The 25,985-nt window shown below is 39.7% G+C and overlaps 1 protein-coding gene across 5 annotated transcripts in view; it reads left to right on the top strand.

Moving 5' to 3' along the window:
• The window catches only part of iqsec1b (IQ motif and Sec7 domain ArfGEF 1b), a 216,079-nt gene that overhangs the window by 58,430 nt on the left and 131,664 nt on the right, over positions 1 to 25,985 (top strand). For 4 of the 5 annotated variants that reach the window (XM_017450616.3, XM_017450615.3, XM_017450622.3 and 1 more), the window contains exon 2: positions 11,910 to 11,945. The exons of the other annotated variant lie outside the window; for it this stretch is intronic. In XM_017450616.3, coding sequence (XP_017306105.1) covers positions 11,910 to 11,945 — 36 coding nt within the window. The remainder of the gene's footprint in view (positions 1 to 11,909; positions 11,946 to 25,985) is intronic. 5 annotated transcript variants of the gene reach the window in all.

The raw sequence follows: 25,985 nt of genomic DNA, 5'->3' as shown, positions 1-25,985 counted from the left end.
ACCCTCAAATTAAACCTAAATGTCTGAACTCTGGGACGTACCGCTGTGCTGTTCTGTTCTGTTCTGTTCTGTTCTGTTGTAAGTACTCTGTGAGCATGACTCCACCCTGCTTAACTTCCGAATAGCACTTGTGCCTGTAGTTACATCTGATGTCAATGATGGGTGCATAACTAATCTTCTCTGAATATAGCCCTAGGTGTATACAGGTACATCTCAAAAAATTAAAATATCATGGAAAAGGTTTTTTTTTTTTTTTTTTTTTTCCCCCTCCTTCCGTTTAATTCCATTTAATTCAAAAAGTTGAACTTTCATATTTTCTAGATTCATCACACACAAAAAGCGAAATATTTCAAGCCTTTTTTGTTTGTTTGTTTGTTTTAATCTCGATGCTTACAGCTCATGGAAATCAAAAATCCAGTATCTCAAAATATTAGAATAAAAAATTTATAATACGGAAATGTCATCCTGAGAAGACTCTAATCAGGGAATTAACTCAAAACACCTGCGAAGGTTTCCTGAGGCTTTAATCTCTCAGTCTGGTTCAGTACACGACCACAATCACGGGGAAGATGGAAGCAAATGCTGCATTTTATTTGGAAATCAAGGTTCCAGAGTCTGGAGGAAGAGTGGAGAGGAACAGAATCCAAGCTGCTTGAAGTCCAGTGTGAAGTTTCCACAGTCAGTGATGATTTGGGTTGCCAGGTCATCTGCTGGTGTTGGTCCAGTGTGTTTTCTCAAGTCGAGAGTCGATGCAGCGTCTACCAGCAGATTTTAGAGAACTTCATGCTTCCATCTGCTGACCAGCTTTATGGAGATGCTGATTTCCTTTTCCAGCAGGACTCTGCACCTGCCCACAGTGCCAAAACTTCTAGTAACTGGTTTTCTGACCGTGGTGTTACTGTGCTTGACTGTCCAGCCGACTCGCCTGACCCGAACCCCATAGAGAATCTACGAGAGACACCAGACCAACAATACAGACGAGCTGAAGACCGCTATCAAAGCAACCTGGGCTTCCAGAACACCTCAGCAGTGCCACAGGCTGATCGCCTCCACGCCACGCCGCATCGTAATTCCTGCAAGAGGATTAAAACCCCGACCGAGTATCAGCGCATAAATGAACATCCTTTTCAGAAGGTCGACATTTCTGTATTATTAATTCTTTATTCGAATATTTTGAGATACCGGATTTTTGATTTCCGTGAGCTGTAAGCCGTAATCATCGAGATTAAAACAACAAAAAGGCTTGAAACATTTCACTTCATGTGTAATGAATCTAAAAATATATGAAAGTTCCACTTTTTTAATTAAATTTGAAAAATTTAAAAATAGGGGGAAAAAATGGAAAAAAAAAAAAAAAAAAAAACTTTTCCATGATATTCAATTATTTTTTTATTTTATAGATGCACCTGTATAGGTACACTTCCTCTACACGCTTAATGAAGAATATGATTAAAATACTGTATAGAGATTTTTTTGATGTAATGTGGATTGTTCTGAATATTTTGTACTTCATTTCACCTCAGTATGTATTATTATTATTTTAAAACTACATTTATGAGAAAACGGAGGTAAAATTGTAATTTTGTGTTTTTGCATACAGCACATTTTATATTTGACCTGTACACATGATAGATCACTAAATGCAAATAGCATCTTTATTTCTAATTTGTATTTCATGTTAATATTGCAGTCTTGCCTTTCAGATGGCATCCTATCCATCTTTTTACGCGGTGTTGCGTTGCCTTTTTAAAAGCCGACTCTATGATTCTCTTTCACCCTCGAGGACTCGCCATAGATTCACTTTTTTTCTTCTTTATTTTTTCTCCTTCTCTGTCAAAGTACACACGTGGAAGAGAACGCAGCCTAAAGCAACAGCCCCAATGAGCTTGTGAATTTTCAGCTGTGGCCTCTGCATAGACCTTGTGATCACATCATCTAAACCGGGTAGCTACTATGTCAGGAACACATGCTCTCTGTAGAAAAAAAAAAAAAAAAAAAAACACTGATTCATTTAAATCAGGGTGCCTGATCCATCCTGATGCTCCTCATGTGCTTGGAGCTTCATTCACCTGAGAATCAACTCCCTGCTGCTGCTGAGGATAACACACGGATGCCCTAAAGATAGCTAAGGATGGTCTCAGTTGAATAGATTAAAGATTGCACTTGCTGAAAACAGCTTATTCCCAAGTCTTATACATTATTCAGTAGATAACTCCACTTAGATACTATAGACTTATACAGGCTGAAAACTCTAATGAAATCAGAGATGACTTGTACTGAGGATCCTTTTCACCCACTCGGTACTGTTTGACTTTTTAGCATACAGCTATGGAAGAGTAATGATTCATAACCGCAATCCGGTGTCACCCAGAACAGCACGGGTTCCTTCTTGACTCTGGTTCCTCTCAGTGCTTCTTCCTCACGTCATCCCAAGGAGTCCGTCTTTACCAGTATCGCCTCCGACTTGTTCATTCGGGATAAATCTAACTGCATATCCACATTTCTGTAAAGCTGCTTTGTGACACGGTTCATTGTTTATAAATGTTATATAAATGCAATGAAATGAAACTCTACAAAGAGATTTCACTACATCTCATTTGATGAGTGTACATAATATAAGGAATTTTTTTATTAAAAAACAATAAATATCGGTTGTGTATCCGTTTTGTTTTTGATCGTGAACATCAACGAGAGGACCTTTTAACACTATTCATTCAAACTTAATGTATGATGTCTAGAAATGTTATAGCAGGTCCTGTGTCCATCTCCTATACATCACCCCAAATAAACTTCTGCTAAAGTTTTAAAGAAGACAACAAAAAGATTTAATCCTCATATTGATTTTTGTTTGTCGTATTTAGTGTTTAAGTGAACCAGAGGCTGTGCTGGTCTGAGCTGGCACCACTAGCATCGCTAATCCAATCACTGGGGAGCTGATGGTATCTTCCTGTAAGACAGAGAGTTCATTTTTATTCAGCGACTTACTGATCTAACTGCAGTCTTTTCTGCTTGGTTATATCCCCCCCCTCCCCAATCCCCCCTCCCCCTCATTGCCATCTGCATTCTTTTGGAGTCATACTTTGAGGTGCCTTAGCTAAACTGAATGATGATGCATCATGAGCTGTAAGTGCTCTTACAGGTTACAGTCCAGATTTGAGGCACAACACAGCGTACGTATAATGTAGATGTTTTCTCGCCTTAACACGCGCTAGAACGTTTGGATTTTATAGAAACGCGGTGAGTTGATATTCTCTGTGTAAATGCTTTCAGACCACTTGAAGTGTGAGGTTGCATGCAGATGCAGGCCTGGAGTCAGGGCCTCTTATGCACTCTGAAAATGTGATTTGCCTTGCGGCTGCTTCACCACAGGCTGGCGGGTAAAAAGGTTAATTTCATTACCCTGCTAGATTAAACAATTGCAAATTTAATAGGAGAAAAGGGGGGAGGGAGGAATCGTGCATGACATGCCTCTGGGCCTAGAGGATGCCCTGAGTTCACTCAGAAGTGGGAAGAAGCCATTTCAAAAACTATTCTTTGGTTAATCTTCAGTTGTAAATTGTGTTTATGATCGTGTTGGATAAAGTTCAGTTTAGTGGAAGATGCTTTAATGTGAGGCCGTAGACAAGACATTCGTAATAGAAATTTATCTCCTTTATAGATCACATTCATCTGCTTCCTTGCTTATTTAAATCCAGCCAATTAAGCTCCCTTATTTTAATCAGATTTATTAACGGAGTTCCCACATATGAAATTTGCAACATAAATTCAAACCGCTCCCAACCACGGAAGATAAAAATGGGAGGTTTTAAATATTCATGTTGACGTCTATGCTTGAAGTCCTCTACCCTCTACCTCCTTTTTTTTTTTTTTTAAATTATTATTATTTATTTATTTATTTTTTAAATAATGGCCATAATTCATATCATCCCTTTTAAAAAGTTTCATAATACTAAACAATTCAGAAGACACCACAAGGGTCTCTCTGGTAGTTGATTGGTGTTGCTGCCTCACATCTCCAGATCCCCCGGTTAGATCCTGCGCTCCAGGTACTGTCTGTGAGGATTTCCTCCGGATTCTCTGCGTTCCTCTCGCCTACCAGAACCATGCTGATGGGTGAATTGGTTATGCTAAATTGCCATAAGAATACATGACGGAATAACAGTCATCACAGAACAAGGGATCTGTACAAATTGACAGCTTTATGCATTATAGTACAGAAATAAATTGGGCTGCGTGCATCTGCATCCAATCATCTGATGTTATCAGGAGAAAATGTGATGCCACTCTACCGGCTGTGGCTCAGGTGGTAGAGCGGGTTGTCCACTAATTGCAGGTTTGGCAGCTTGATGCCCGGCCCACACGAATCAGCATGCCGAAGTGTCCTTGGGCAAGACGCTGAACCCCAAGTTGCTCCTTGCATGGTAGATCTGCTGCCGTGTGTGTGTGTGTGAGAGAGAGAGAGAGAAACAGCGTAAAGCACTTTAAGGTTAAAAGGCGCTATATAAGTGCAAGACCATTTTACCATTTGCAATCTTCCATATGGATATATTCTTATGTACTGAACCATATGGGTGTGTGTGTGTGTGTGTGTGTATATAATATAATATTTTTTTACCCTGAGGCATTCATCTTGGTGGTTAAACGCAATATAAGAAGTTTCTCACTTTGTGTAATAAGTGATGTCTACACCCTGATCAAGGTCTATAAATGAGTCACCTAAAGTAATTCTCCTCCCACACTGGCGGTACTGTAACATCTAACTTTAACTCTTGGAAAAAACTGGCCAAAATGAACAAAAACAATCTCTCTGAATAAGATGAGATGTGTAGTTTGAAGTTTTACCCTGTTGTTTTCTTCTGATTTACCGCTTTTTTTTTTCTGACTCCAGACAATCCTCTGCTCTTCAGCTTTCATTTCACTGTACGTGAGATGGCTGTGTATTCTGTATTCTTGTTTGGTTTTTGGTTAAACCCACAGATCCTAGACATATTCCTTATTTCTGTGTGTCAAGTTCTGACAGAATAGTGGAGATGCGTACAACCCAGAAACAAAATGCAGAGACAAAAAAAAACCCCCAAAAAAAAACAACAACTTCTGCCTGTTTTGTGGGTGTCCCAAATTTTATTCGAGGTGTCACACTCCACACTAGTGGTTAATGGATCATATGAAAATAGACACTCGGGGCTTTAAGAATTCGCAGTATCTTTTATTGTTTTAGTCCGGCGTGCTAGGTTTAAATATTATCATTTTATTGTGGCGGTTGTATGCAGTGTTTTACCATCAAAAAAAGCTTTAGCTGTGCTGTCCTTTTTATCTCTGTACCAGTGTTATTGTGGAGAGCTGTGAATTGTTTGCCCACTAGGGGGCTCACAGCCCTCCCCTTTCCTGTCAGGATACTCCACACACAGAAACCCAACACTGTCCTGACTAATTCCGTCGATAAAACAATTCATTTGTTTATACTGATTGAAACTGTCCGATTACCATTCCGCCGGTGGAGCAGAACGCCAGTGTACTACGAGAAAGGGTTTAAAAAACGGCCAAGAGTCACACTGTCAAGTCTTAAAGTTCTAGCATTGTAATGTTACGTTTACATTGGGAAGTGAGGTCTCATTTTGATCGTTATCCTCTTTTGATAATGAGTTCTCATGTCCTTGTCTTGTCGCCTGAGCTCAAATTACTCCCACTGCATTTAAACACAAGCCTCACAGTCGTCTCTCCACTCCTCAGAGGTCTTTCAGGAAGTAATAGCGGTTTCGTTCAATGACTTGTTTGTTGGTTAAATCTTTTTAAGTATTTTATTGGTTTGTTTGTATATCTGTATAGAACTTACAGTCACCTGTATGGAGTGTATTAGCACTCTTCTGATTACAACATACTCCGCATACACTCTGACATTTACCTTTACATTCACTTAGCACACTTTGCTAGCAAGGTTTTAGGCAGACTGATCGTTTTTAACCACTGCACTGTTTTTTTTATTTGTTTGTTTGTTTGTTTTGGTCCCTCAAATTGGCTTTATAATCACAAAGACTTGGCCTAGTCTCCCGTTTCATACGACAGCTACCAGGACTGTCTTGTATATTTTTGAGCTGCTGCAGCACAGGAAAGTGCTACCCATATCTCACAGATGTTGATAATTGGCTAGTGTTCTTGTGATTGATAGAGGAGAGAGAGTATACTACCCTTCCCTCCCTGAAAACCCAGACAGTTTTGCCAATCTCCCAGCCATCCGTGGCATCTTGGGGAAAGTAAATAAAAATATTTTCACATTGTTCGGTAACGTATATTTATATCTGCTTAAAATGGAGACGGCAAAGATTGTTATTGTCAGGAAAAAGCGTTTTGGTCAAAAACGTCTGGTTTTCCAGAATGAAGTCGCAGTGATATCTGAAAGGTTTACCTAGACCACCACATGGAGAAGTAAATGAGACTAAATGACTGAAAGGTTGTATCCTTTTCGTAGGCAGGGGAGCTTGAGCGATAGTAATGGGAAGTGTGTGTGGGTGTGGACTTAGCATTCTGGGAGATGGAGTTCCTAATGGATGTGGCTGGGTGTGTGCGAACTGTAAAGACGTAAGGTTTGGCCATTCAGTTATAATCTAGAGAATTGTTATTTTCTCTGGCTTTTACTTGGTACTTTTCTTCATAGCATCTGGGAGCACATTTTGAAAAATATACATTTTTCTCCAACCTGACCCCGTGATGAAATGTATGTGTAGATTGTGGAATCGTCAGTGATTGGAAGTGACCGTGATGAATGACGGTGATCCACTGTGAATCAGACGTGGACATAGTGTACTCATAGACACCAGTCAAGCAGCGAGTGTTTTCTGAGTAAAAATCTATAGACTGATTGTCTCATGATTTCACTCCCAGTTGAATCCGGACATTTTCTTTCCCCAGGATTCAAATTTTCTAGTTTTGTTTTGTTTTGTTTTTTTGTCCTTGAAGTGTTAACACATGTCAACTCCAAATCCCAGACGTGCTAGCAGCTTGAAAATTCAAACTTTGCCATTACAGCAGAGAATATTTCCCACCGGAGGAACTAGTTACTCGCACTGTGCCAGAACTGGAAGAAAACTAACAAATGAATATTAAATTGTTTAAAAAAAAAAAAAAAAAAAAAAAAAAAAAAAAAAAAAAGGCTTATTATTTCAATTAAAATGCTAAACATGCTAAGCACTCCATCCCAAAGTGACAGGGCAATACAAAATAGAGATTTTCTGTGTGCTAAAAAATGGCGCGGTTGAGGAAACAGTAATTAGCTTAATCCTGCTAATTCGTTTGTATGCAAGCTGAAAGTGCTGGTATACTAATGGGAGCTGTAATTGCGTCTTTTGTGGCTTAATTCTGTCAGTAACCATGAGTGTCTTTTATTGCAACACATCATGCACTTGTGCCACATTTACAGCATTCATTTCACACGGTCATAAAAAACAGTTATAGCAGTTGTCTTGAGATTTCCTTTGCTCTGTATAGTTTTGTATCTCATTTTATTAGTTAAATGAGATGCAGTGGTAGTGCAATTGTCCTTTTAACAGCCCTGAAATGGCGTTTGTTTTCTCATTCACAAAGGGAAACACTGCTAATAATAAACCGCTAATAAATGATTAACTCTGAGCTCTGTGTTTTGATGTAATTCCATTTAGTTGACTCTCGTCTCTGTGCAACATGGCAAATTCTGCCGGTCGCCATGTGTGCTACAAACGTGTACTCGTTTTACACATCCGTGAAATTAAAAGAGTAAAAATGAGAAAGTAGGTATGCATTAGTCAGTAGAATTAACTCTGTTCAAATGTGGAGCATCAAAGTCATTTTAATGTTCTTTCTGGAAGGGTTGACAGAGCGGTTTAAAATAACAGCCATCACATCTATATTTAATATGTAAAATTCAGCAAGTTAAGACTATGGAACAGCTGCAAGCTCAAGAGAACGTCCCTATCTGCACCACAAGACTCTACAAATGTAAATGTGCGGTGGCTCAAACGGGGGTTCAGCTGTTCTCAAAATGTTATGTAATGAGTCTGATTGGAAATCCGATTTTATTTTGAATGACGGTCAATAGACGATATTTTTACAGCTCGGTTGTAACGTGTTGGAAATCGAAGCGATTTCTCAGTCATCTGTAACCAGAGGAGAGCTGCAGACTTGTGGTGTGCTCGGCAGATGTCTCAGGAGGAGGCTTGGACAGGTAGGACATGGTCTTTCCTGGAGTTGGCAGAACACTGGCTATTAAACAAAGCTCACTGTTGCTTTAAACCATGTCCGCTCTTTTCATTTAAGGAGAAATGCTCCAAGTTCCTGGGGTAAGCTCCAGGCACAGCACAACCCTGATCGAGATAAAGCGGTTTCTAAAGATTAATTAATGAATGACAAACACTTTCGTTCTTGTCACTGGGACTTATGTCATCATTTTACACGATCGAGTGTGTGGGATTATATATAAATGGCTTTAAGACCTTTTGCACACTTTTTTATTATTATTATTATTATTATTATTATTATTAGTTTAGCACATGCTGGAAAACACATACAATCGAATGTGCAAGATGCTTTTCATCTTAAAAACAAAAACACATTTTAAAGTAAAAGTGTGATGATGACTTCAGTATGTCGCGGATTCTTGATGGTGAGCAGTAGTCTGAAGAGGAAGAAAAATGCCTTTATTGGACCGAACTGATTTTGGAACAGAGTAAAAATTGTGGCAAATTACATTACAAATATGGAACTCTGCCCATTCAATCCTGCAATAAATAATACTGAGATCATGTTCACACCGCATGCCAATGTACAGCTCACGTGCGCTCGCATCACATCTCGTAGTGCTAAAACACTGGTTAAAATCGATGCCAAGTTTGCTAAGTGTGATGGATGTCAGACCAGTGTCTATAAACAGTGTTTGCCTGGTTTAGCGATCGACTCCAAATTCCAGTGTGAGTCCTTCATAAATGTTTTTCTTAACCTTATCTATTTTCAATCGTTGGAAAACAGATCTATACAGTCCCCTCCCTTGGGTTTGAGATTAAAAGATGAATGAGATCAGAATTCCAGCATTCCTTGCTTGATATTTACATCTAGATGTGTTGAACAACTTAAAACATGGCCCCTTTGGTGGCAGACCACCCAATTTTTAAGCGAGCAAAAGTATAGGAACAGATAACCTTAAGGTAAATTAAAGTAAATAACACTTAATATTTGTTGCACATCCTTTGCTTGCGGTAACCGCATCCAGCCGGTGACCCACTGACATCAGATGGCAGTGCTTTTTGGGTCGATGTTTTGCTCCATGATGAAGTTTCTCCCATGTAGATTGGATGCATCTCTCTGTAAATTGGAAGACAGATTGTTTCTGTAAATTTCTGCATTAATTCTGCTGCTACCATCACGAGTTACATCATCAATAAAGATCACTGAGCCTGTTCCAGAAGTAGGCGTGCAAGCCCAAGCCATGACACTACCTCCACCATGCTTGACCGTTGACTTCGATATTTTGGACATGAGATACTTTCTCTCTCCACACTTTGGCCTTTCCATCACTTTGATAGAAGTTAATCTTGTTCCAGAGCTTTTCTGGTTCATCGCGGTATTCATTTGTGAATTCCAATCTGGCTTTCTGTTTCTTTCTGCTGATGAGTGGTTTGTATTTTGTCGTATGGCCTCTAAATTTCGGCACTGGAAAGCTCATGTGAAAGTTGTCGTCACTGTTGTTTTTGGGTTTTTCTTCACAGTGTTCGTCAGCAGCTGCTGCTGTTTTCCTTGGCCGATCTGTTTCATGCCTGGTTGTTAGTCAATACGACAATGTGGAATGGCCTGAAAGAGAATGAAACCACTGGTGTACTATGCCCAATGTTTGTGCAGTGGATCTGATAGAATTTCACTCTTTTTTCGCAGCTTCAAACTGTCTTGCTGTTCTCCCATACAGACAGCTCTCTAGAATTGATTGGTTTATCCTTTATAACAACAGATACAGTCTTCACAGGTGAAACCTACGGCTCAAATCAAGACTAGACGTTCAGAGCTATTAATTCTTTAAACAGTCAATTTAAGAGTGCGCACGTGGGCAGCAAGAAACAGTTCACATTTTCCAATATTTTGATCACTTGAAAAATGGGTGGGTTCAAACAAAAGGTGCCATGATCTTTAAAACATCTAGATGTAAATATGAGGAAACGAAAGCTGAAATTCATCGGTTGTCTCGTATTAATCTTTTGATCTCAAACCCAATCTTCAATGCATAGTGCAAACAATAGAATTGGCCTTGCTGTTCCAACTCTTTAAGCTTTTCATGATTAAAAAAAAAAAAAAGTGTTCTCTCTCTCTTCCCTCGAATCGTCCTATTCTTCATTCACAGCCTTGGTTTATTGGTGGTAATTGATAGAATAGACAATATACTGATGAAATGAGTAGCTATACATTATGGCACCTCAAATGCTCACAATAATGCAGTGGCCTGGGCAGAATTTGAGTTGGACACCCCTGGCCTAAACTCCTAAACAACAAAGTGTCTGCAGACATACTTCCTTCAGTCAGAGCAACACTCTGAATCACTGATATAAATGCTAGCGCTCTGCAGAGTTAACAAAATGCATTGTGTAGAGACTCTGCCCGAGCACCAACCCTTACGAGATACCGTATGTTTGAGACAAGCAATCCAACATGTAGTTCAGTATTTCTATTTTTATACTGAGAAAAGCAGTTTTCATTTTGCATCAAGGTGACTTACAAAATATTGACCTAACAGCAAATTATTTAATTAGGCTTTAGTGTGGCAATAGAACACACAGCGTGTCTTATTGCAGTAACGAAGGATGTACAGCTTTATTGTCGTCTTTTCTTTCTTTTTTTTTTTTTTTTAAAGTTTCAGTCCTCACAGCATTTCCAAGAAAATGACTACATGTTGACGGAACCTAATTTCAAAGATACATACAGCTTGTGAATTATTGAAACAGGGCTGGCTGAGCAAAGAAAGCTGAGGTGTTCACGCTGCCATGGGTGTGAATATTGGGATTCTCCATCATTACATAGCTCCTCATACCCAGGAAGCCCAGTGGGACACAGTGGGATATTAACTGGTGAATTATAGACTGTACATGCTCTGGGTCATAATCAGAAATGTGAATATTGCTATTCCAGTAGTTGTATTGTACTGTAGGCTTCCACTTCGTTGTTCAGGAGCGAGGTTTTACACCCTGTTTTGTAATTATGTATCGCGCTGTTGTTTTCCCAGATCTAATTTCACACACGTGGCGCACAATCATATTTCTCATTGAACTGCACAGTCAACAAGCATGTGCCATACTGCCACAGAAACACCTTGATGGGGCAGGGCTGGATTCTGGCTGCTGTTACAGTAGGAAAATGACGAGCGTGATACCCAAAATAGTTTTTTTGTTTGTTATTGGTCTCTCTTTGTTTTTGAAAAAGTCTGCTTTGGACCATGAAATTGAAAAGTCACATGGAAGCAGTGTATTTCGAATCAAATTCTAAATCTGAGAGAAGTACTTTAGCTCATGTGGGTCAAGTAGATTGACCCTTGGAATATCATGGGTCATTGATGAAAAATATGGAGTCCCTTATACAAAATGACATATTTTGTGGCACACTGTGGAGTACTGCTAAGGGCTACACGGTTTGATCCTGAGCTCGTTACTGTCTGTGTTCGCCTCCCACTGCACTCCCAATTGCCCCTAGGTGAGAATGAGTGTGTGAATGGTGCCTTGCAATGAACCCTTCTTCTGCTTTGAGCCCATTGTTATTGGGTTTGGCTCTGGATCCACCGCAGATCACTATAATTATTACTCTTATTACTCTAATTGTCATTCCTTATTGTCATTTTTAAAACTGTATATTTGTATTTATTAAAGAAGTGGGTTTTTTCAGTAGTATACGTTCTCTTTGCATTTCAGGACTGAGAGTGAAGCCTTGCGGGTCTCAAATGTCAGGTATGGAAGAATCCTATTCCACTCTCTCCATGTCACCAGTTTCATACATTATAAAGCATGGCCTTTTCCAGCTCTGAGGCATATCATTCCAAACTTCACTTTTCATAACTGATTGTCCATACTGTATGATTTCTGTCCGTCTCATTTATGGAGAGTTTCTTATCCCCAAGAGAACCCTGTTTTGTTTTGTTTTTTTGGAGACAGTTGTGCTTTTACATTAATGACAGTTCCTAATGCAGGTTTCTTTTTTCTTTCTTTCTTTTTTTTTTTATGGTTGCTTCTGTCCCAGTGAAACGCCAAAATTCCAAATGACCCTTTGCCTTAGATTGGTCAGTAAAGTAACGAAAAGCCAAATGAACCAGTGTGAGTGAGGAACTCTGTTCTACTGGTTCCATGATTAGAGTTGAATCCAAAAGTTTATATACACCTTAGCTAAAAAAAAAACAAAAAAAAAAACAACTGTCCACTCATTCTAAATGCCACACATCTCATATTACCTTTGTTGTTCCCAATAGACAACATTTTTATTGTAGTAAGCTCACTTAAGGACTTTAGTAAGATTTAACCAGAAAAGGTTTTAGAATTTTTATCATATATCAATGTAAAACATCTTATATAATCTTAACAGCTGTATTTTCATTTTAATTGGTTTTATTGTATTGTATTTATGCAATGCTTGTAATTTTTGTAAGTCTGTTTTTACCATGAAGAGAGCCCCAGATGCTGACATGGCATTAAAAGCTGCACTACTACTACTATTACTACTACTACTACTTCTACTTCTACTATTACTATTACTTCTACTATTACTACTTCTACTATTACTACTACTACTACTTCTACTACTAGTATTACTACTACCACTACTAGTATTACTACTACTGCTACTACTACTACTACTTCTACTTCTACTATTACTATTACTTCTACTATTACTACTATTACTACTTCTACTATTACTACTACTACTTCTACTACTAGTATTACTACTACTACTACTACTACCACTACTAGTATTACTACTACTACTACTACTACTACTTCTACTATTACTACTACTACTTCTACTACTACTACTACCACCACCACTACTAGCATTACTACTACTACTACTACCACTACTAGTATTACTACTACTACTACCACTACTAGCATTACTACTACTACTACCACCACTACTAGTATTACTACTACTTCTACTACTACCACTACTAGTATTACTACTTCTACTACTACTACTTCTACTACTACTACTACCACTGCTAGTATTACTACTACTACTACTACTACTACCACTACTAGTATTACTATTACTACCACTACTACTGCTACTACTACCACTACTAGTATTACTACTACTACTACTACCACTACTAGTATTACTATTACTACCACTACTACTACCACTACTAGTATTACTACCACTACTACTGCTACTACTACCACTACCATTACTAGTATTACTACTACTACTACTACTACTACCACTACTAGTATTACTACTACTACTACTACTACTATTACTACTACTACTGCTACAACCACCACCATAGTTCTGCCCATGTTAAGTCAATTGGGGTATCTACTTTATTTCCATAAGGGGTCATTTCAAAATAATATATCTAAGATATGGATTTATTTCATTATTTATTTGGCAATTCAGATATTATCGGTGAGTCAGAAGTTTGCACACACTTTGATCATATTTGATGGCTTTGCGTGTTAATTGCTTGAACTTGAATCAAACACTTGGGGTAGCTTTCCACAAGCTTCTCACAATACTTTGCCTGAATTTTTGCTCATTCCTCCTGCCTCACCCAATCAGAACAGCTGAAGATTAGAAATTGAAAAAAAAATAGCATCTTTTTCCCCATGATAGCCTCAGATTCTTGTTCTTAGCTGACGGGAGTGGAACCTAATGTGGTTTTCTGCTGTTGTAGCCCATCCACCTCAAGGTTTGATGTGGTGTGCACTCTGAGATGCTTTTCTGCATACTAGAGTTGTAAAGAGTGCTTATTTGAGTTACTATAGACTTCCTGTCGGCTCAGACCGGTCTGTACGTTCTCCTCTGATCTCTCTCATCAGCAGGATGTTTCAGCCTGTAAGTCCTCCACACACAGGATGTTTTTTATTTGTCGCACCGTCCTGTGTAAACTCTAGAGATCAGCAGTTTCAGAAAATATTCAAATCTGCCCATCTGACACCAACGAACATAGCTTAAAGTCACAGAGATCACATTTTTTCTCATCTGCTGATGTTTGATGTTAGCATTAACAGTTGCTGTTGACTTGTATCTGCATGAGTTTATGCATTGCTCTGCTGCCACATGATTGGCTGATTAGAGAACTGCATGAGCGTACAGTGTGGTGAGCGTACCTCTATCTTCTTGTATATTTTATTGTGCTATGTGTTCGGTAAAACCACACGTTTTTAATCACAAATAAGAACTAGATTTTGTTATAAACACAAGTCGATATTGCTGAAATTGATCAAAATTAACATTTGACAAGTAATAGTAGTACTATTAGCACACCGAATGCAATGTACCAACAGGGTTGACTTCATACAGTATACACACTTCTGTAAAACTCTATACCTAAAATATTGCTGATACCATCAATGTGGAAGCAATGAGAATTCCCCTAATTTCCTAGAATGCTCCACAGATTTATCAGTTCAATCTTCTGTGGCCTAGAAGTATTATAGATTTAATTATAGATCTGATGTCATGGGGATTTTGGGGATTTTCTCCATCTTGTGTGCCTACAAAAGCTTGTGAAACAACACGGGGCCCAATTGTCTCAAGTTATCATCTTGTCTTGTGCAATAGCCATTTTGGCATTTTGCCTTGCTCTGTTTGTATACTCTTAAGTTCTGAACTGCCAAATTAACTCATACCTGTAATGTTGGAACAACTAATTTAAGCACTTTCACAACAAACAGTGTAGAGCTCATCACAAAAAGAATGGGTTTACGTGGACTTATACTCATTATACTTGCGTTCATCACAGATTGGTTAATCTCAACCAATTTTGACGAATAACAGAAAATGTTGTGATCCCTTCAATCAAGGTTTTTTTGTTTGCTTGTTTTTGTTTCAACTAAACTGGCTGATCTCTTGCAAAAAGATGCATCTATGAAACCTGGAATGAAATTATGCCCATGATGTCATTCTGAGGCTGCCAATAACCCTGCCGAATCCGGTACTGAGGTGGAACAAAGTGACTTTGAAGTAAAGACTGAGGATATGTCTTTGGAGAAGGCATCAACAAGCTTTACATCCATGGGCCTGTCACCATTTCAGATCACTAGATCGAGCCAACAAAGAAAATTGTCATGGGGAAAAGCAAGTGATGCACAGAAAAGTTGTTTCTTTAGTCATCGTTGCAACATCAGAAGACCTAGCCAGCCCCAATGTTGAGCGTGCACCCAATGTATGGATTAAGAGGATCAAAATGTCTGATGTGTAGCACTTCCCCATAAAATCTTCAAAGACCAGCTGCTGAAACTGTTAACCCTGGTACTCCGAAGCTGGACATCGGAGAAAACATCTGAACAGTTTGGTGTCACATTGTACCTGACTAAGAAAGCAAGGTCACTTCTGCATCAAAATGGTATATTAATAGAACCAGATTGCATGAAAAGAAAGCCCTTAAGTGATTAAATCAAGCAAACCATCATTGAGTTTTATAAAGATGGTGACGTCAGCAGAGCAAAGGACTAATTTTTTTTCTAAATTATGCCAGCCATATTGGCAAATAAAATTGGGATGTGTATAGTACTAGGATGATTGGTTAGAGTGGTAATTGGGCAGTGGTAGCTCAGTGGTAGTGGTAGTTTGATTTTGATGTATGTAGTGGCAGCTCATTGGTTAAGATGTTGGACTACTGATCAGAAGAACGTAAATTTAAATACCAGCACTGCCAAGCTTCCATTGCTGGGCCCTTGAGCAAGGCCTGATTGGTTATATTTCATACATGGCATAATGCAAGCTATAAGAAAGAACATGTACAGTGCCCTCCACTTATATTGGCACCCTTGGTAAAGATGAGCAAATAATTTCGTGAAGAATTGTCTTTATTGTTTAAACTTTTGATCTTTTGTTCAAAAGATGCCAAAAATACTCTGCTCTCATGATTAGCATACAATTGCAAACACATATTCTTAAGAAAATATAGGTGTGCAACAATTATTGGCACCCCTACGAATTCGTATTATAAAAATATATTTGAAGTATATTCGCATTGATAATTTACATTTTTTTTAGTACACCTGGGTGACTAGGAACAGGAAATTGTTCAACCATGACTTCCTGTTTCACAGGGGTATGATAATGAGGTAACACATAGGCCAAATTCCCTTAGTCATTCATAACTATGGGGAAGACGAAGGAATGTAGCTGTGATGTGCGGCAAAAGGTTGTTGAGCTTCACACAATGGGACGCGTCTATAAGAAAATAGCACAAGTATTGAAAATGCCCATTTCCACCATCAGGGCAATAATTAAGACGTTCCAGTCAACTGGAAATGTTATGAATCAACCTGGAATTGGACGTGTGTCTATATCGTCTCAACGCACTGAGAAGAGGACGGTTCGAGTGGCCAAAAAATCTCCGAGGATCACAGCTGGAGAACTGCAGAAGTTAGTTGTGTCTTGGGGTCAGAAAGTCTCCAAAACTACAATCTGAAGTCACCTACATCACCACAAGCTGTTTGGAAGGGTTTCAGGAAAAAAGCCTCTACTCTCATCCAAAAACAAACTCGAGCGTCTTCAGTGTGCCAGACACTACTGGAACTTCAAATGGGATCGGGTTCTACGGTCAGATGAAACCAGAATAGAGCTTTTTGGTAATAAACACAGAGGTGGTTTTGGTGCACACAGAGAGGTAGCCGTATGGAAAAGTACCTCATGTCCACGGTTAAATATGGAGGAGGATCTTTAATGTTCTGGGGCTGTTTTACTGCCAGAGGACCTGGACATTTTGTTAGGATACGCGGCATCATGGACTCTATCAAATATCAGCAGATATTAAACGAAAACCTGACTGCCTCTGCTAGAAAGAATCAAATGGGCCGTGGTTGGATCTTCCAGCAGGACAGTGATCAAAAACACAGAAATGGTTTACTGACAGAAATGGTTTACTGACCACAAAATCAAGGTCCTGCCATGACCATCCCAGTCCCCTGACCTGAACCCCATAGAAAACCTGTGGGGTGAACTGAAGAGGAGAGTCCACCAGCGTGGACCTCGAAATCTGAAGGATCTGGAGAGATTCTGTATGGAGGAACGGTCTCGGATCCCTCGCCATGTATTCTCCAACCTCATCAGGCGTTATAGGAGAAGACTCAGAGCTGTTATCTTGGCAAAGGGACGTAGCACAAAATATTGACTAAAAGGGTGCCAATAATTGTTGCACACCTATATTTAACAATGATCTATATTTTTGGATAAATCTGTGTTGTGTTTGTAATTGTGTATCCATGAGTGCAGAGTATTTTTGTGATTTTTTTTTTTTTTTTGAACAAAAGATCAGAAGGTTAAACAATAAAGACAATTTTCACAGCCTTCTTTGCTCATATTTACCAACGGTGCCAATATTATCTATTGGCACTGTATCTATATAATATTGGGAATATATATTTCTAAATACTAATTACAAGTAGTAAAATGTATTTATTTCATTATCCGGTATATCTGAGAAGTAATTTAGCTCCGACCAGAACACTTTACAAGAGCACAGATTTGTCGGGCTATTGAAATTAAAAACATCAAAAAGTGAAGAAATCTTCATTTGTGCAAGAAATCGAACAATATCGAATCGCACAGTATAAAACCTGCTGTTTTTGTGAATTATCAGTGTCTGATCAGTTGTACTACGTAATTCTCAATTTAAATATCAGTCTTCGCCTAGAATAAGGTTGAAGTAATTCGAAGTCTTTGATTTAACCAACATTTTGGAATAGGGTTGAACGGACATGGACTGACCCAAAAGCCTTTACATTCATTTCTGGAATCTGTGAGACTGTGTAAAGAGATTGGCAACTTAGTGTACGTAAACATTTGCTTCACTGGAATTCTGATATTGTGGATTAAAGCGGAAATAAATCTTATTTAATGACCCTCGCCACAAAAAATGCATGCGGACATGAAACGTGTGAAAGATTAGAGTGTAATATCTTAAGCCTAGATCCAGTATATGTAAACTATTGACTTCAGCACTGTTGCAACACATCTGTAGTATACTACTGTGTTGGTTTGCTTGTAATTATCTTAGATTATTTCCAGGCATGATGGGCATTTGAGCGTCCAAAACTCTTGTCAAGGCCAGCTTTCAACATGTTCAGGTTTCGGTTTCTTCCAGTAACTTCTCAGTCCTGCAAGAAATGGGTTGTAGAAATAGATTTTTAATTTTATTATTTTTCCAGCGTGTGGCTACAATAAGTATGCCACACACACACACACACACACACACACACACACATATATATATATGTGTGTGTATATATGTGTATATATATATATGTGTATATATATATATATATATATATATATATATATATATATATATATATATATATATATATATATATATATGTATGTATATGTATGTGTGTGTGTGTGTGTGTATATATATGTGTGTGTGTGTGTGTGTGTGTGTGTGTGTGTGTGTGTGTTTATATATATATATATATATATATATATATATATATATATATATATATATATATATATATATATATAAAATGTATATACATACATAATGTGTGTGTGTGTGTGTATATATGTGTGCATGTGTACATGTATCTATAATATTTATTTATTTTTATAGATGTATATAGATGGATACAGTGACATTTCAGTTAAATGCAGGGAGTCATTTTCCACTTTCGAATAAGGATAGAATACAGTTACCTCATTTAGATATGTTTAGCCCAGTTGTTCATATTTCAGACAGGTTTGTGGAGATTACAGGGGGTGGGGGAGGGGGCGGGGGGATCACAGGGGTGGAACACCGTGGTGTGATCTGGTGGAGTGGTGCTTCACAGGAGCGAGATACTCTGTCCTTGTTTAAAATGGTTATGTCATGTATTTTGTTAAATATTGAATAAATGTATGCGCCTAACGGCATTTTATTGATTTCATTGGCTTGTTTGGTGACTTGGGGAAGGATGATGGAAAAATTTTTGACTAATTGTCAAACAGATTTTTTTTTTTTTATAACCGCTAAGAAAAGCGGACTCGGGCACTAATTTGTGAAAGATCTTGGTAACACCTTCAAAAAGTGTGTGTTTGTATTTACTAACAGAGGATGGCATGTGAGAAAATGAACGCGCGTGCTAAACATGGTGTTATCAGTACATTCATTTCAAACTCGGTTTGATTTCAGGCGCACATATTAATATGACCAAAGAGCAGGTATTGGGAGTTTCTGCCTCTTGATGAAAAAAGAAACCGTTTACAAGGCTTACAAATGAGTGTATACAGTGAGGGGAAAAAAGTATTTGATCCCCTGCTGATTTTGTACGTTTGCCCACTGACAAAGAAATGATCAGTCTATAATTTTAATGGTAGATTTATTTGAACAGTGAGAGACAGAATAACAACAAGAAAAAAATCCAGAAAAACACATGTCAAAAATGTTATAAATTGATTTGCATTTTAATGAGGGAAATAAGTATTTGACCCCTCTGCAAAACATGACTTAGTACTTGGTGGCAAAACCCTTGTTGGCAATCACAGAGGTCAGACGTTTCTTGTAGTTGGCCACCAGGTTTGCACACATCTCAGGAGGGGTTTTGTCCCACTCCTCTTTGCAGATCTTCTCCAAGTCATTAAGGTTTCGAGGCTGACGTTTGGCAACTCGAACCTTCAGCTCCCTCCACAGATTTTCTATGGGATTTAGGTCTGGAGACTGCCTAGGTCACTCCAGGACCTTAATGTGCTTCTTCTTGAGCCACTCCTTTGTTGCCTTGGCCGTGTGTTTTGGGTTATTGTCATGCTGGAATACCCATCCACAACCCATTTTCAATGCCCTGTCTGAGGGAAGGAGGTTCTCACCCAAGATTTGACGGTACATGGCCCCGTCCATCGTCCCTTTGATGCGGTGAAGTTGTCCTGTCCCCTTAGCAGAAAAACACCCCCAAAGCATAATGTTTCCACCTCCATGTTTGACGGTGGGGATGGTGTTCCAGGGGTCATAGGCAGCATTCCTCCTCCTCCAAACACGGCGAGTTGAGTTGATGCCAAAGAGCTCCATTTTGGTCTCATCTGACCTCAACACTTTCACCCAGTTGTCCTCTGAATCATTCAGATGTTCATTTTCAAACTTCAGACGGGCATGTGTATGTGCTTTCTTGAGCAGCGGACCTTGCGCGCGCTGCAGGATTTCAGTCCTTCACGGCGTAGTGTGTTACCAATTGTTTTCTTGGTGACTATGGTCCCAGCTGCCTTGAGATCATTAACAAGATCCTCCCGTGTAGTTCTGGGCTGATTCCTCACTGTTCTCATGATCACTGCAACTCCACGAGGTGAGATCTTGCATGGAGCCCCAGGCCGAGGGAGATTGACAGTTCTTTTGTGTTACTTCCATTTGTGAATAATCGCACCAACTGTTGTCCCCTTCTCACCAAGCTGCTTGGCAATGGTCTTGTAGCCCGTTCCAGACTTGTGTAGGTCTACAGTCTTGTCCCTGACATCCTTGGAGAGCTCTTTGGTCTTGGCCATGGTGGAGAGTTTGGAATCTGATTGATTGATTGCTTCTGTGGACAGGTGTCTTTTATACAGGTAACAAGCTGAGATCAGGAGCACTCCCTTTAAGAGTGTGCTCCTAATCTCAGCTCGTTACCAGTATAAAAGACACCTGGGAGCCAGAAATCTTTCTGATTGAGAGGGGGTCAAATACTTATTTCCCCCATTAAAATGCAAATCAATTTATAACATTTTTGACATGCGTTTTTCTGGATTTTCTTGTTGTTATTCTGTCTCTCACCGTTCAAATAAATCTACCATTAAAATTATAGACTGATCATTTCTTTGTCAGTGGGCAAACGTACAAAATCAGCAGGGGATCAAATACTTTTTTCCCTCACTGTATATATCAAACGTATGGCTTAATATCCGAATAAAAGTTTGTCAAAATCATTACTTTATCATTAATGTGAAGTCGATTTCATATTAGTCGACATCGTTCAAAAACACTTTCACGTCTACTGTTTTATTTCGTGTTTATGATCTTTTAAACACTTTTTTTTTATGCCTCACCATCTCTGATTGGCTCTATCCTTGATGCACAATTCCACATGAGGCAAATTTTATTTCTTCTCCTCTGGGAGTGCAATTATCACATACACAACCGGTTTCCATCTCATACTTTGCGTGAGATGTCATTTACATAATTGTTCTTTGTAGATCACCTACAACACGGCCACTAACTACAAATCTTACCTGACATTACTCTTCAGGGGTCTGGTACATTTCCGCCTAAAAAAAAAAAGAAGGAATTTTTATGCTCTTTGTGCCCACTTCATTACAACGGAGGTTGTCTTTTATAAACACGAAATCATTTGTGCGGACCAGCATGAGGTATATGGAAGGAAACTGAAATGAGACTGGATAGATTGGCTAAGGTGTCGAAATAGGAAGGTGCAATGAAGAGCGCTTCGGTTAGAAGGAAATTATTCTAATGCGTAACATTACGTTCAACAACTGATGACAATTGTCAGCCTTGTGCAAGTGTAATTGCCTGAGCTCTGAGTGATATGTTTTTTTATTAGTTTGAGAGGGCAGGGCTATAAAGTGAGAGAGAGTTAATTAGGGGGAAAGGGCATTTTGTGTATGTGTGTGTGTGTGTGTGTGTGTGTGTGTGTGTGTGTGTGTACGCTTTACTGACTGTAATACAACATCACGCAGAGATGAGTGGAAATTATCAGCTTAAGAGTAACTGAACTTTCTCTAGACACTTTTTGCTTATTCCATTCTAGGCGTAAAACTGAATGGACTGCTGTATATTAAAAACTCAGTGCAGTGTCATCAGTTTGTATATGACGGGTAGAATGTTGGATTGCACTATAAGTGCATGGTTTGCAGCTGATGTTTTTGAACATACAAATATACACTGTTCAGCCACAGCATTAAAACCACACCTAATATGGTGTAGGTCCAGCTTGTGCCACCAAAACGGCTCTGACTCGTTGAGACATGGACTCCGCAAGACCTCTGAAGGTGTGCTGTGGTTTCTGGCACCAAGACCCTTTAAATCCTGTAAGTTGCAAGATGGGGCCTCCATGGATCTGACTTGGGGCTACAGATGCTTGATCGGATTGAGATCTGGGGAATTTGGAGTCAAGACCTTGAACACTTGTCGTTAATTCATTCCTTACATTTATATAGCGCTTTTTCTAGACACTCAAATCACTTTTACAGTGTATAGGGGGAATCTCCTCAACCGGCACCAGAGTGTAGCATCCACCTGGATGATGCGACGGCAGCCATGGTGCACCCGAACACTCACCACACACCAGCTATTAGTAGAGAGGAGAGAGTGATGTAGCCACTTCAGGGATGGGCATTATTAGGGGACCCTGTCCAGGGTGTACCTCGCCTTGTGCCCGATGCTCCCTGGGATAGGCTCCAGGTTCCCCGTGACCCTGAAAAGCGTGTAAGTGGTTGAAGATGGATGGATGGATTATTAGGGGTGATGGAGAAGGGCCAGTGGGGGAATTTCATCAGGACTATCAGGGTTATACTGTGACTCTTTACCAGAAGTGTCCTGGGATTTTTAATGACCACAGTGAGTCAGGACCTCGGTTTAAGGTCTCATCCGAAAGACGGTGCTGTTTTTACAGTTTAGTGTCCCTGGGCATTAGGACCAACACAGACCTTAGGGTGAGCGCCCCCTGCTGGCTTCACTAATACCACTACCAGCAGAAACCTTAGTTTTAGCACATTCAGATACTGGCCAGGCTCAACCTTGCTTAGCTTCTGTGAGAAACCAGGTGAGAACTGCAGGGAGATATGGCTCTGGCATGTTCCTCAAACAATTCCTGAACAATTTTTGCAGCATGGCAGGGAGCATTATCCTGCTGAAAGAGCCCACTGGCATTAGGGAATACCGTTGCCATGAAGGGGTGTACTTGGTCTGCAATAATGTTTAGGTAGGTTGTACGTGTCAAAGTAACCTCCACATGAATGCCAGGACCCAAGGTTTGTGAACAGAACATTCCTCAGGGCATCACACTGCCTCCACCGACATGCCTTCTTCCCATAGAGCATCCTGGTGCTATCTCATCCCCAGGTAAGCGACACACGCACCGTGCCATCCACATGACGTAAAAGAAAATGTAATTCGTCAGACCAGGCCACCTCCTTCCATTGTAGCATGGTCCAGTACTGATCCTCACATGCCCATTGTAGGCACTTTCAGTGGTGGACAGGGGTCAGCATGGGCACTCTGGCTGGTCTACGGCTATGCAACAGGCTGCGATGCACTGTGTGTTCTGACACCTTTCTATCCCAGTCAGCATTTTAACTTTGTCAGCAATTTGTGCTACAGTCGTTCTTCTGTGGGATCAGACCAGACTGACATCAATGAACCTTTTGCGCCCATGACCTGTAACCAGTTCACCAGTTGTCCACTGCATAATCTGGGAACCACTGCATACCAGGAACACCCCCAAAAAACCTGCTGTTTTGGAGCTACTCTCACCCATTTGTCTAGCCATCACAATTTGGCCCTAGTCAAAGTCACTCAGATCCTTATGCTTGCCAATTTTTCTTGCTTCCAACACATCAACTTTGAGAACTGGCTGTTCCCTTTCTGCCTAATATATCCCACCCCTTGACAGGTGCCATCGTAATGATATAATCAATGTTATCCACGTCACCTGTCAGTGGTTTTAATGTTATGGTTGATTTGGTGTAAATTTAATCACCTCGTATCAGTAACGTCTGTGCATGGAAGTCAGTGAGCTTGGACTCCGTGAGCTTGTCAGTGCCATACTGGTAATCAACATATGCCGATCATTCCGTATCGAGAAATCCAACAGCGGTACAAATGGAACTTGGCAGTTAAGTGAGAGATCACTGTTTTCATTTATAACTTATTCTGTAGTCTGAGATCTGATTTGACGAGAGCATCAAGTGACGGCTCGAACCTTCTGAGGACAAAGGCACTGTTGTGACCGTTGCAGCTGTTGTTGAGGCCTTGACGCCGGCAGTGCTTTGCTCGAGAGTGTGTTTGTGTGTGAGCAAGATATGAGAACACACAGTTCAAACAATGCATATCTGTGTGTCCTGTTTACTTTTCAAGGTGGTATTAACACGTGGATTTTACAAGGCTTTAATATTTTTCCCATTTGTCAGGGTTATAATGTAAATAAAGAAATACACCCCCATTGAAAACCACATTATAGTGTTGTTCTTCTTTCGGAAAAGGCAGTTGTTGTTTTTTGTGGTGGTTTGTAAGCATTTCAGATTTAACTGTATAAGTTTAGGGGAACTACAACGATGAAGACAGAAACCAGTGAATTGAATTGTTCTGTGGTTAAAGTTTCTATCTTTTCCGGTAGATAGAATAAGAACAATTCAGTGTGTGACAGTCTTCTCTATACATAGAAACAGCAATGTTTGTGTTTTTTTTTTCCCCACCATAAATCCAGATCCTCGTGCATGAGGAGGCATGTGTAGGTCAAGGAGAAATCTATCACTCTGTTCTCTCAGGACAGTATCTCTCCCATTTGACCACTGCACTCTGTGTGTGTGTGTGTGTGTGTGTGTGTGTGTGTGTGTGAGAGCATTGATCTATATCCTACAGTAGGTGTGTGTGTGTGTGTTTCAACTAGGCTGGAGCACTCTCTTGCTATGGGTGTGTGTTTAGCGTTTCCACTATGCTGACATGGCGTTCTGTATTCAAGGTTAAACGATGAAGGCAAACCGCAAGCTGTGTGCTTTCACACTTTGTGATATCGATGTATCTGTTAGAAAATACATTTTGCCAAGCAAAGAAAAAAAACCTTAATCATGTTTCAAGACTAACAGTCATTAGCCTTTTTCTTTCTTTCTTTCTTTCTTTTCCCAGAGGTATACTGAATATGTGCATGAGGTTTTGTTTCACCTCTCCTAACCGCTAGGGGCTGGAATACCACCATGTGACCGTGTGCACATATGCCAAGAAGGGGTGTGCAAAAGTATTTGAATACCTGGTTTGACATTTGAGGTGCTTGTATTCAAATACTGAAATCGCAATTCGGTTATTTGTTATGCGCTGTGAACACATGCGATCGGTGAAATAATATGAAAAATAAAAGCCACCTCCTGCAATATTTGATACAGAGAGTGCACTGAAGTGATGTGCAAGAGGTGTGTACCTCTAGTAATAATAACAACAACAACAATAATTATTATTTTTATTTTCATAATCATCATAAAAGCAGTCTGGAGCACTGCTCTTGTGTGGAACATGTGTTTGTGCCTATGCGCATGTTGAATTACATAAACGCAATATCGAGGTGCACTGTCTGTTTAGCAGCTTGTGGCTACTGTCAGAGTGTCATGTCCTCCGAAGCTGGGGATAGCCTCCACTCATTCCTTTCTTTTTAGGGCATACGCTTACCTGAATTCCTACTAATTTGCAGCCCATAGTTCATGCTATACTGTGTGCGTAGCTACTACTGGCCATACTGCAGAACTGCAGGCTCATGCAGGCGACGTCTGAATCTCTTGGAAGGCAAAGATGGGCACCAGCTATGTGCTCACTGCCTCAGCGTTGACCGTCTCAAAGAAGCTGCGTCTGGTTTGTACATCCCAGCCCTGATTCATGTCAATGCCAAGATAAGCATGACCTGCTTGGCTGGGAGTTTTGAAGCCTAGCTCAGAATCCCAGCAAAAAGCCCAGAAAACATCTACTCTCTAGATGAATCAATGACTAGACGAGTCAACTGATAAAGTCCGTGAAGTCTGTTCTGCTGCTACTTTCTCAAGACTTTATATGGTTAACATCACCCCTTCCAGTGGTAGTGGTCATCTCTGAACACCTTTCAGGG

The sequence above is a fragment of the Ictalurus punctatus genome, chromosome 21 (assembly GCF_001660625.3).
Source record: "Ictalurus punctatus breed USDA103 chromosome 21, Coco_2.0, whole genome shotgun sequence".
NCBI lineage: Eukaryota > Metazoa > Chordata > Actinopteri > Siluriformes > Ictaluridae > Ictalurus > Ictalurus punctatus.
The sequence above is the reverse complement of the archived record's forward strand: the minus strand, read 5'-3'. Positions and strand labels throughout refer to the sequence as shown.